This window comes from Perognathus longimembris, chromosome 28 (assembly GCF_023159225.1).
Source record: "Perognathus longimembris pacificus isolate PPM17 chromosome 28, ASM2315922v1, whole genome shotgun sequence".
NCBI classification, from domain to species: domain Eukaryota; kingdom Metazoa; phylum Chordata; class Mammalia; order Rodentia; family Heteromyidae; genus Perognathus; species Perognathus longimembris.
This window is the reverse complement of record NC_063188.1, coordinates 36,123,039-36,136,578: the sequence shown is the minus strand read 5'-3', so window position 1 is coordinate 36,136,578 and position 13,540 is coordinate 36,123,039. Positions and strand designations below refer to the sequence as shown.

At 36.9% G+C, this 13,540-nt stretch overlaps 1 protein-coding gene across 1 annotated transcript in view; it reads left to right on the top strand.

Annotated features, from left to right (window-relative positions):
• Il1rapl2 (interleukin 1 receptor accessory protein like 2) overlaps window positions 1-13,540 on the top strand; it is a 1,034,445-nt gene that overhangs the window by 485,653 nt on the left and 535,252 nt on the right. The window contains exon 2 of the mRNA XM_048336557.1: window positions 5,398-5,671. Coding sequence (XP_048192514.1) covers window positions 5,398-5,671 — 274 coding nt within the window. The remainder of the gene's footprint in view (window positions 1-5,397; window positions 5,672-13,540) is intronic.

The following is a 13,540-nucleotide window of genomic DNA, read 5'->3' as shown; positions in this document are numbered from 1 at the left end:
AAAAGAAAGAAAGAAAGAAAGAAAAGAAATTAGGCAGGGAAAACCTGTGCCTCACAAAAACTTGGGCAGCTCGCCCTCTTGTGGTCTTTTTATGAATTGCCCCCAATAATTGCCCTGTTCATTTACAAACAGAACTGATAAGTTAGACTTGGGATAGAGTTGATATGTATTTTCCCCCACATACCTGCCTTAATAAATAGAGAATTTTAATCAATAATACATACTAACCATTTTAGAGGTACATCTCAGTTAATGTACTTAAATTGCAATAAGTTTATCAAATTTTCTGGAGTTTGCATGTACAAATTAGCCATTTTTTTCTAACAAATAATTTCCACTTTCTAGGAGCAGAAAATCCAGAATTGATACTGTACAGAAGTATAAGTCTTATTTTCTCTTCCTCACTCTCCTAAAGTAATTGTACATTAAGTTTCCTTCACTAAATATTATTTTTCCCTTTGAAATAGTATTTTAGTTGTTAATAATATCAGCTCTGTAGTCAATTTCACTGCAGGGATTTTCTGTGATAAAAGCAAATCACTTGTAAGTTGCCATGCTCTTAGATGCACACTATATACACTCCTTGTTTTAAATCTTCATGTCACACTCTATTCACACATACTTGTTTTGAAGATTGCAATGGAAATGCTAGAAATAGAGACCTGCTTTTTAAAAAGTAACTTTCTCCATTCCATTATAATTGTTTTGGAGAACTTAAATATTAAAGTATTTTCTGCCAGTAAGATTAAAGAAAGTAATACATTTGGGAGACTTAGAGAGATTTAAATCAAGAAAACAGACATAATATAAAGAAACACAATTGTTCATTTAAAATATCCAAATATCTATCCATAAGACTAAAGAGTGAGCAGAAAAAATTGGGAAGGTAGAAATAGGAAGTATTTTTTAACGTTAACAGGCATATTTGTCATTCTATTGAGCAATTATGCAGCAGAGGTATGCACTCACTCCTATTTTCAATATGTTTACTCTATAATGAGCTCTATCAGTGGCCCAATTTCACAATTTTGGGGACACAATGTCTCCCTCCGTGCCTCTTTATTAAATCATCAGAGAGCAAAGTGAGTCTATGTGGGAAGTACTTTTCTCAGAAGCCTTGTATGTATCCCCTGCTTAGCCAGCTGCCATTGAAGTTGTGAGCAGAATAGAACTTGGCAGCACCATGAGTTGGAGAACTGTGCTCATGAGGTCAGCTTCGCAGATTTGCTTCCTCTGTGGACTTCTCAGTCCTGCTAGATAACCAGCCTGGCTATCACCTACAACTTCATCAGCTATACCACAGATCTATTCATTCTGCTATTTGCCAAATTTGTATGGAGAATCAACATGAAAAAGGATCTGAAAGAATGATATATTATCATTATAAACTCTTCATGACATCTAGTGACACTTGCAGAATTCACTTGTGTGTGATCGTGCAACTTTTCTTGCCTTTATGTGACCTGCTGACATCCCACAGTTCCTCCCTCTTAAACTTTGAGATGTTCAATTGCTTCCTGCTGGCTTTACACCTGACCTTCTAGGCCTCTTATCTAGGTCTGTACTTCTTAGTTGTGTCACTCTTCTCAACTCTAAAAATAAATTCACCAGTTCTTATTCCATTCATTCTTTGCCTGCAGTTGGGTTGCTAAGAATAGAAATGCAGTAAAAACAAATCATACCACCTTGTTCCAATCTAGGAGTAGGCTCAGGTTCCTTAGATGTAAGACTACAATACCTTAGCTCATGGAAATATATTTCTAGTGGCCAAAGTTTGGTGTGGGAAAATATTTGGCAGTGGGTAGGCCTTCACATATCCTGAGCATCATGGCTTTTGTCTATTTTATGGGGAAATTCACTTAGATATCTTGATCAGTCTTATGGTGTAACTATGTACTATGAATAATACTAAGAGAAGAACAAAGGGGCTCAAAGTTATAAATTATTTTCTCTTTCATTGAATTTTGGTCTCTGTCTATAGACTACCTTATAACTTTGTACTCCCACTCTGATCTGCAAAGCACGGGGGCAAATGAACCATATGTATATTGTAATAAGGTGCTTGTGGCTCAGGTAATACTCAAGACACCTGAGATGACATGATACATGTCATACAGTGCTGTTAACTATGATTGTTGGGACTGTGTAGGAATTGTTTTGATTCTCTTCAATACCAAGTTTTTTCTCATTACTTATGAGCCAAACTACCACTTGCAAATGATAAAAATACATACTATGCAACAGATAAATTAGAAGAGGTGGCTAAAGAAAATTTGAGGAACTAAGTAAAGACAATTCCCAAAGTTTCACAGTTTCTGTTTCTCATTTTTGTTTATTTGATTGAGATACAGACTTTCTATGTAGTCTAGGCTGTCTTCAAACTCATGATTCTTCAGTCCCTTGACTGATGTCAAAGATTAATTTTTATGCTCCTAAGTAGTTACTTTTAGGCTTTGCAGCCATTTTCCATGTTGAATTTGTTAATTCAAAAGCAATTACTGTCAGGCACCAGTGGCCCATGCCTATAATACTAGCTACTCAAGAGGCTGACATCTGAGGATCCAGCCTGGCAGCCTGGGCAGGAAAGTCTGTGAGACTCTTATCTCCAATTAACCACCAGAAAACCAGAAGTGGAGCTGTGACTCAAAGTGGCAGAGGGCTAGCTTTGAGTGAAAAAGCTCAGGGACAGTCACAGGCCCTGAATTGAAGCCGAATGATAGACCTAAAAAAAGAATTACTGGGCTGGAAATGGTGCGTCACATCTGTAATCCTAGCTACTTAGGAAGCTGAGATCTGAGAATCAAGGTTCAAAGCCAGCCTGGACAGACAATTCTGTGAGATTCTTAACAATTAACCATCCCCCAAACCACAAGTGGATCTATGGCCCAAGAGCACCAGCTTTGAGCATAAAAGCAAGTGAGAGTGCAAGCCCCAGTACTACCACTAAAACAACAAACAAACAAAATCATTACTGTGTATCTTAGGGTTTTGGAAAGAAAAATATTGAAATATGAGTCACTATTTTATTATCTTAATGTTTGTTTGGTTTCTGTTAACCAACTTTAAAATAAAGCCTGGAGGAAATATATTTACTAAAAAAGTTATATCACTGTCTTTTAATTGTTAACCTACATGGGCTAGTATTTCAGATTATTCAGAAAAAGTAATTACTAAAATTCTTTCCAAGATTTTAAAACAATAATATCACAGGTAAAGACACCAATACTATGAAGTGAATATAAAGATCCCTAAGCTGTAACCAGTCATCAGTATATATTTAGTTCAGTCTATTAAACCAATATTCACAGTAAACAATGCTCATCAAAAGATGTGCTTCAAGTGATAGAGCGCCAGCCAAGCAAGCAAGCTTGGCAAGCACAAGGCCCTAAGTATAAACTGAGATACCAACAAAAGAAAAAGAAGATGGTGAATCTAGTACCATTGAATCCTCAAAGAAGTTTAAAATACTCTTTAGTAAAACTTAATTAGAGTTGTTTATCTAGTATTTATTTTTAGTAAATATCCATGATAGTACATGAGACAATAAAGCAGTTTATATTAAAAGCCCATATGCAGCAAGGCAGTAGGACCACTTACAAGAGATGAGAAAGTACTCTGGGGTTGGATCTCAGCGATAGAGAATAGCCTAACATGTCACAGGCTCTAGGCTTATTCCCTAGACTGTAAAAAATACTAATAATAATTAAAATAAAAAGAAAACATGGAGTTGAAGTATGTTCTTGGACCATCGACTCCTTCGAAGATCAGAGGAAGATCAAAATCTCCCTTAAGAAATATGTCTGTGAAAATAAGCACATTGTTTTGCCAACACCCTTCGCCTGGGTGTCCTTGAACCCCAGTTGAATTATTCTTGTCATAAAGAAACTGAAAGCCTGAGATCTGATCATTATTACACTTGAGCTTTGCCTTTAGCTCTGAGCTTCCTGTCAACTGAAGTGAAAGATTAAATGTACTGGGTTACAAAGTTCTCCACATCTGAAAAAGGAAACAGATCATTCCACAAAATTATGAGCAAAACATATAATTTTAAAATGACAGTGTTTATGCATTTTTATGAAATAGTTATCATAATAAAGAATAATCAAGAATGTAGTAAAATATGCTGAAATTCTTTGAAAAGAATCAACCAGCAGTAGAATATCTATGCTAATTCCATTGATTAGCATATTGAACCATCCACAACATCTCATTTCTAACCCTTCTGGAAAACAAAGAATTTATTTAATATATCTTTTGTAGTGGGGAGGGTGCTGGTACTGAGGCTTGAACTCACAGCCTCACATCATTCTTCATTTCTTGCTCACTGATGATGTTCCATCACTTAAGCCATGTTTCTACTTCAGCATTTTGCTGGTTAATTCGAGATAGAGTCTCACAGACTTTTCTGCCTGATCCTCCTAATCTCAGTCTCCCAAGTAACTGGCATTATAGACATGAGCCCAGGGCACCTGGGGTTGTGTCATTCTTTAATGATAATATTTTTTTATTAAAGCTGATGTTAATGCCTTATATTCCTATAAGCAAACAGCATCTAAAAAGTGAGAGTGGCTTTAGGGAATGAAAAGAAATCTGTTATTAATAGCAGGTCATATCATAGGAAAGTGACATTGTGTATGATAGCAAGTAATCTCTTTCAGTGACTACTGTTCCAACCCTAGCATTACTCTCTCCAAGGCAAATCAATAACCCAGTGGCTATCATCACAATTATAGGTCTCAGTAGTACAGATAGAAGTTAAGAAGATATGCTCTGGAATCAGAGATTGACTGTTCATTATTTATTAGCTATGTGACTTTGGGTCAGGTCATTAATTTTTCTGAGTTCTCAGTGTCTTCACCTGTAAAATAAGAATAAGAGTATTAATCTCAGGCTTGCTTCTAGGCTGTGCAAAGTTCTCTGGAAAATATTTGTTTTGAGGAGATCTTGCCAAATACTCAATTTGAGTCTCCAAAAAACAACCAATCAATGTCATTTCAGCAGTCCAATTTCATAGGATCCTACAAAGGAAATACTGCCTGGCTATTGGGAGCAATGCACTTGTCAGGCTACTTGGCTGGAAGTAAAACCAGGCTGTGGGATCTGAGGACAGCAATATAGCCATGAGTGCTAGAGTTCCTTGTAGGTTCTTGTCTACCTCAACCTAGGGACTTGGAAAACAGAGGCACAGAGCTATAATGAGATATCTCCCTACTAGAGTAAGTCAATGGACTAACCCATAGGGTACCTGGGAAGATTGAATCAAGTAATCTATGTAAAGCAGTTGAGTCAGTACCTGCCTCATAGAAAGTCCTCAGGACACTGAGGCAATGCATTGTCCTTAACCATCCTTGTCAACCAGGTTCTCTGCATCTCATGCCTTGTCTGGTTTTCTTGCAGTGGACGGCTGTATTGACTGGTCAGTGGATCTCAAGACATACATGGCTTTGGCAGGAGAACCAGTCAGAGTGAAATGTGCCCTGTTCTACAGTTACATCCGTACCAACTACAGCATGGCCCAGAGTAATGGGCTCAGACTTATGTGGTACAAAAACAAAGGTGATTTGGAAGAGCCCATCATCTTCTCAGAGGTCCGAATGAGCAAAGAGGAAGACTCAATATGGTTTCACTCAGCTGAGGCCCAAGACAGTGGATTCTACACTTGTGTTTTAAGGTGAGTGTGGTGGGAAAATCTTGCTCAGTCCCTCAAAGCTTTTTGCTTTTGGTAGGTATGTGCCTCCTATTATACACGAGAGAGTTTGCATTTTTTAAATTATTTTAAGTAGTTATACAAAGGGGTTTAAATTCAAGAGGCCAGTTCATGAGTAAGGTACATCTTGTTCAATGACACTTCCCCCATCATTCTTCCCTATATCTCCCAACCTCATCCATCCCAGTAACTTACCTGGCTGAGTTTTCACCTCTATACATTTAATGTTACAACTTTATCTACCCTTCCTTACTCTTTTCATTTGTCTGCCCCTACTATCTTTGACTTCACCCTTCCAATAACACATGTTTTAGTTTCATGGTATTCATTTTGACCTCAGATACTGTTTGAAAGGTTGCAGCACTTGAGATCGTCAGTAAATTTGATTCTAATTATCATTTGGAGCTACATAGCAAATTCTTATCAGATTGTCATAAAGTAGGATTCCCATGTACTGTGTGTGCTTATTTAATTTAGAAAATTTTGTGACTCATTTCTTTCCCAACTCCACCCCTGCCCCAGGGTCTCATATTAACAATTATTTTTCCCAGTGAGCCAGTTGGCTCAATGATCTTGATATCTTGCCATGAAAATGACCTCAAGAATCCTTCAAGCCAAGGTCTAGCCTTTCGTGGTGGCAAATAGCTTCAGATGCTTCTGGGAGATTTCTTAGCAAATGAGCTACTGGTAATAGTCTTTGTAGAATATTCGATGAGAGCATTTGACTTTTCTGTATCTGAATATTTAGCATAGAACTCTATGAATACAGTCACTGGGAGTTTGGGGGTATTATACTGGGAAGACAATCAGACCTAATTCTTGCTTGGAGGAAATTTACAGCAGAAAGCAATCTGTTTTGTCTTTAGAGATTCCACAATATGCTCTCCCTCCCTTCCCCTTGCATTGCAGTGCTAGGATTTAGGATTTCTTATCTCAGATGCTGCATTAGGTATGAGGTAGCTGAGATGACATTTAAGTCACCTTTCAATTCTGCCATTTTGAAAGTCTCTGACCTTGCTCACCAGGGAGCTGCACTCTACTATTTGATTTTAACTTCTTGGAAACACAAACCCTTCTTATTCTTTTCTCCTGTGGACTTTGACACCAAAGCTATGCAACTTCTTCATCAAAAGCCCTTGGAACTCCTTGGCAAGGACTCGTTGTTCTAAAGGCCAGAAGAACAAGGTGCTGTCTAAACAGAGTACTTTCTTGATGCCTTAAAAATCACTTTGTGTACGTGTAGAAGGGGTGTGGGGAGAACAAATGATGAGTTTAATTTCTGTCTGAAGTAGGTAAAATCCACAAGATGTTGGCCAAAGCAGCGATAATTTTTATCACATAGTTAGTGATAAATATGCTCTTGGACAGCTTTTGGGAAAATATAAAAGTAGATGTAATTCACCTTTAGTGTCCAATATTGTTCCAGGATGTTTTCCTTCTTTTGTTTTCATCCTCTCTTTTTTTAATATTTTCTACTTTTATTTCCTTGATGATACTTTTAGACATTTTCATAACACTTTTACCTATAGTTGATTATTGCAGCTTTGGGCACAATAAGATTCTTCATAATGCAAGTCCACCTCCACTTCCATACACACCAGCACAGAATTGCTTTTCCATTTCTTTTTTAATGTTTATTTTTCCACAAAGTCATTAAGATAATTTTATGAAATGTAAGCAACCACAGAAACAAAAGGAACTGTTCAGATTCTAACTGAAAATACAAAATAAATTGAGTTGAATCCTGTACTTTGTAATCATCAATTATTGTTTTGATTCCATTTATTTTTCCATTATGCATTCTGATCTTTCGATTTTTTTCACTTGTATATTAATAAGTGAGAATGGTCTCAAGTTCTCATGTTTTTCCTGAGAAGAAATTTTGTGCTTAATTTTATTAGCATTAGCACTTTCATTTCATAGAGACAATGAACAAAAAAATCACTATGGACATTTAAAAGCCACAGAAAGCATTCTGATTATAAGTTATACAGATCTGGCTTAATCCCAGTCCTCATTACCATCTGCCCATGAAAAAATATATTTTTTTCCCTTTACCACTCTTGATTTGCTTTTGGTTTCTATGTTGTTCTCAGAAGTTTCTTTTTGTTTTTGTTTTCCAGTCCTGGGGATTGAACTCGGGGCCTGGGTGCCGTCCCTGAGCTCTTCAGCTCAAGGGTCAGGGCTCTATCACTTGAGCCACAGTGTCACTTCTGGTTTTCTGGTGGATAATTAGAGATAAGAGTGTCATGGATTTTCCTGCCCAAGCTGGCTTTGAACCATGATCTTCAGATCTCAGCCTCCTGAGAAGCTCAGATTACAGGCGTGAGCCATCACTGCTGGCTTGTTCTCAGAAGTTTAAAGTTTACTTTAAAAGTGTTAGCCAATTATACAAAGGTGATAAGCTTATAATGATTTAATGAACTAATTATAGTTTACTGACTTGGCCCTATTTGTATCTTCAATGTTGCTAACCTCTCTTTTTTTCCCCCTGTAATCCATTCACCTACTCTTGGCAATGGCAACCACTTCTATGCTCATTACCAGCATTTTATGTTCTATTAATTATACAAATATATTTACAGAAATTCTCTAATTATTTTACAAAATAAAAGAAGAGTTATATTTTTATGAATTTTTTATTTCTTAATAAACAGTGGAATACTTCCCAGTTGATTGATAGTTTGCGCATTCTATTGATAGTTTGCTTCAAATTTTTTTGGTGCCTTGATTTAATCATTCATTTTTCTATTGAAGAACATATACTTGTCCTTAAAATATATTGTAATAGGAATCTATTTTCCTGAATTCTGGATCTGGGTGCTGTTTCTGAGCTTTCTTGCTCAAGGCTAGTTTTCTACCACTTGAGCCTTTTGGTGGAGATAAGAGTATCAGGTACTTTCATAATCACACTGCTTTGAATTATAATCCTCAGCTCTCAGCCTTCTGAGTAGCTGCTAGATTTATAAGCATGAGGCATTTGACCAGTGCCCAGTTAAAAATCTCCTATTTATTTTTAAATAAAGGCCCAACTTTTAGGGCAATTTTAGATTACTAGAATTATTGCAAAGCCCATGTCTTACTTGGATTTCTTCAGTTTTTTCTTAATATTCCTCTTCTATTTCAAGACCCTATCCAGGATATAAGGTATCATTTAATTTGTCCTTAAGCTCTTTATCAACTGTGATAGTTCCTCAGACCTTTCTGGCTTTTGATAACCTTGAACATCTGAGGTATACTGATCAGATAGGTTGCAGAATGTGCCTCAATTGAGATGTGTCTACTATTTTTTCTTGTGGTTAAACCGGGATAATATGTTTGGGAGAGAAAGACCATAGACATAAAATACTTTTCTCTCCATATCATATCAAGGATACAAGGAATCAGCATAACTTACTATTGTTGATATTGACCTTATCACCTGATGTGAGGTAGTGTTTGTCATTCTTCACTGTAAACTTGCTCCCCCCTTTTTTTCTACCCTGTAGTCTTTGGAAGAAAGTCATTATTCACAATTCACATGTATGGGTGGGCAAGTTATTCTCTACCTCTCTCACAGCAGCACATCTACATAAATTATTTCTAATTTTTCTGCATGGAAGATTTATCTGTTTTCCCCTATTTATTCTATCATTTATTTCTACCAGTATTCATACATACATATTTGTAATATGCAGTACAATTTGACTGTATTTTATTTCTCAAATTCTTTCACACTTGCTTACTGGGAGTTCTTTCAAATTAGTTCAATTGTTCCTTTGAAATAACCTCATCATTATGGGGATTGTTTTGCTTTGTTAAGTATATCACCATATTATTGAAAAATGTTCTAGATTTAAAATGAAAAGCAAGCCATTTTTCTAAGAACCCTAATTCTTTTTAGGAGACAATGATATTAGAGATCAAAATTGAGATGTTACTAGATAGTTACTGCTTCTACTAGGCCCTCTCAGTGGAAACTCTACTTGCTTTTATTTATTTATTTTTCTATTTTTTTTCTCTACTTGCTTTTAAACAAAGCCTTGTACTAGTTCATGCACAGAAGCCACAGGTGGTAAAGGAATACTCAAGATAGTGGAAATTCCCATTGCTTCTAAAGTTCCTTCCTATAATTGGTCTTTTTTTCTGCACATCAGATTGACTTTCATTATATAAGTTTTAGACATCAACTGAATCAGTGGGTCTGAACTCACACATCAATCAGAAGAGAAAGGCAAAGGCTTAGGCTCAAGAAGCGAGGGTTTTCACTGGAATATTTGCATACATTGATATGATGTACTTTGATCAAATTCACCCCTGTGTTTACTCTTTCTTTCTCTCCTCATCCTTCTTTTTTGGCAGTGTTGGGTCCTGAACTCAGGACCTTGTGCTTGCTAAGGCAAGTACTTTATCACTTAAGCAACACCCCCACTCTGATATTTGCATCTGTACTACAGATGTATGAGGGTTCATTATATTGGCTTTTATATGTTAGAGTATGTTTGAAATATGCCATAATACAAAAAAGAAATATAACAATACAGTAATCTTAGCTCTTAAATTAATTTGTATTTAAATGTCTATGTAACAGATATGAATACAGTTTTATATTTCAAGCAACAAATATCACTGACTATGTACGACAGGATTCACTTTTGCAAGAAAAGTCATGTCTTTAGAATGAAAGGCATTGTCCTAGTGTACCTCAGGCACAAAGAAATAGCTCTTATCACCTTCAGCCCTCCTGTCTTATTCCCCAACATGGTTACTAAGAGATTTTCAAGGGCACTGAACATTTCTCATAATTCAATTCCAACTTAACTATTGATCCTTGAAAAGTTAAGTGTCAACAAGTCAGTTGCCTGGGTAGCAATTTCCAGGAGAGCAGATAGTTTCTTGTTGGAAAAATGAAAGCCTGAATGATACAGAATTAATTGACCTCAGGAAAGATCAAGATTGTACAGCAGGGTCTTGAGATTGTAGTGATGTCTTCTCTGTCTGTGTAGGCTGCGATGAAATACAATTCATTATTTTTTTTTTCACTTGTTTTTTTGTTTGAAGAAATAGTTCCTGATTTCAATATTTTTGTAGCATTTATGCATAAAACAGCACACATCTAACTTGACTGAAATTACTTTTCAACTTCCCACATCTTATAATACGCTTGTTTATGAAATGACATGCAACCTTAAATCACAACAAAGTGATAATTTTCCTTTATTTTCATTTCATTAACAGTAAATTAGAAAGATTGCAATTTTACAAATATAACGGTTCTACTGTACATTAGCTATATAATATAGAAATGTAGCCATTATATTGTTATGTTGGTAATGTAATTTCAACTCCAGTTTAGCTAAATTTTCTGCTTTATAAAATTAATGGATTATATTTTAGAACTTCAAAACAAGAATTGAAGCTTGTCACTGGTGTCTCATGCCTGTAAGACCTAAGGATGCCTCTGAGACCTAAGGATAGAAAAGTCCATGGAATTTTTATCTCCAATTAGCCACAAAAAACCCGAATGGAAGTGTGGCTCAAGTGGCAAAGTGCCAGCCTTAAGTAAAAAAGCCAACCAAGAGTGCCAGATGTTGAGTTCAAGCCTCAGTACTAGTATTCAAAAAGTATTGATTTAAAATAGTCAATGTTGAACTGGCGAACAGTGCTATTTGCATGTGCTATGTAGTTTCATAATACTTTTAGTATTCTAACACAAATGGGTGACTTCCAGTTTTCTGGTTATTTTGATAAGAATTAAGGTTTTCATCTGTGTCACAGGTTACAAGTTCAAAATCTTTACAAGGGCCAAGGAAGAAAGGTAATGAGTATGGAAGCTGAAACATTTTTGGCTGGAAATATAACAATCACATATATGGTAATCTAATTTCATGTACTCTACTCTCTTGCCAACACTTCCTACTGTTTTGAACTCATTATTTCTGTATCATATATCCAATAAGTTACTGATCCTACACAGATGTCCAGCTAATTTCCCTTCTTTTTTCCCTCTGTCATTTACTGTATACCTATTTGAATCCATCAGTCCATCCACAGTGTGCCTATATCCCTGCAGTGCATCTTGATAGAAGGAGAGCATATAACATTTGCTTGTTTTACTTTAAATGTATTATCAAGAACTTCAAGAACATCCTTAGTGCTACCTAGTAGTTTCACCATGTAATCTTTGTCCATTTTATCTCCCATCTCCCTTTATAGCTAGTTTATCTTGCCTACTTTCCTCAAATATCTACCATCTCCTCCCCTTGCTTCCAATTTCACTGAAAATGAGGCAATCGGGAGAGGATTTTCCACAATATCCACCCACCCATTGGCATTTACACCTACATAATCTGCTTTCCAGGATGTTACCGTAGATAGATTCCTATCTAAGGCCCATCACTTTATGTGTGCTTGAGTTCCTATTTTCCCACTCAGTGATATCATCTGGGCAAAATTCTCATCTTGTGCCATAAAACTTTCTATTTATACAAATTAATTCATCAGCAAACATGCAGATCAATATTTATTATATTGTAAAATCTTCTCAACCCCACTCCCAGCCACTCACTACTTCCAACTCCTTATTCCAATTGGGAACAAAAATACTTAAAAAATAATGGTCTGTAAGTTAAAAAAATTTTCTGGTGATGGTATCACAGGTGCTTTCATATCTCCAAACCCACCATTTGCATCAGTAATTCTGTACAGTTCTTTCTATCAGATATCAGACCTCTATGACAGTAGTAGGAAAAAAAAGTTCTTTGAATTTAAGGTCCGAAATTCACCTCTACTGGTTCTCCAGCAAACCTATTCTAATAACAATTTTACCTTCATCATTTACCAAAACTGCTTCTTTCAGTCTTCAATTGACCCTACAATGCCAGGTCATTTTTAGCTCTCCTATTATATGACCTATCAGTGCAGTTCACATAGCAGGTCACTCCCTTGTTGCTAATGGATTTTTCATACTGTATCAATTATTCCTTAAGTTCCCCTACTGACTTCTTAGACGGCATTAGGGATTGTTGGGCTTTTTTTGCCCCTCCCGGCTCGGACTCTTACTTATTCCTTTCCACTCTCCCTTTCACACCCTCTCCCCTAGTCATTTGACCTGCAAATAAGCTAGAGTGGAACGGGGGAGATAGCTCTGACCTGGCGCGCACGTGATCTGCCGCAGATATGTGCTCACCTCCTTACGCTAGAAGTCTGGCGTACATATGCAACGGGGCTGGCTTCTTAAAGCGAACTAACTTTATTAAGAGAAGGATAAGGGGAGATGATTCCGAGGGAAGGGTTTGGCCAGGACGTCGATAGGCTGAAAGGTATCACCTGACCCCCAAGGGCTAACGTCACTCGAGCGTGCTGAACCAGGACGGGGATGGTAGGCGCCGGGGCTGGCTAGCGTGGGTTGGGTTGGGGGCTGTTTGCCCAACCGGTTTCTCTGGATTCCAATCCAGAGGGAGTAGCAGGGCCGCATTCCCCAGGGCTGGGGGAGGTGCATCAAGCCCCTTCCATCAAGGGGAAAGATGGATCCCAACAAGGGATATAGGCCCAATATCACCATACCTTCTGGCTTTTTGAAGAAGATTGTAAAATCTGAATATTTCAAGTTTCCCAAGTTTTAAGTTTTGAGTGGCCTCCCGCCCCCCCAAACCCCTATACTAAGATTCACCAGTGGACTCAGTCTCCAAACTAATTCAGACTATTTCATTAACCTACAGCCTGATGATATAGTAATCATCGAGCAGAGATGGAGGAAGTTTTATTTGGGAAAAAGTGGAACCAAGGAATAGATATTCCTGTGGCAGTGTACTATATTAACCTGTACTACCTTCCAGACTGCATTTGAATATT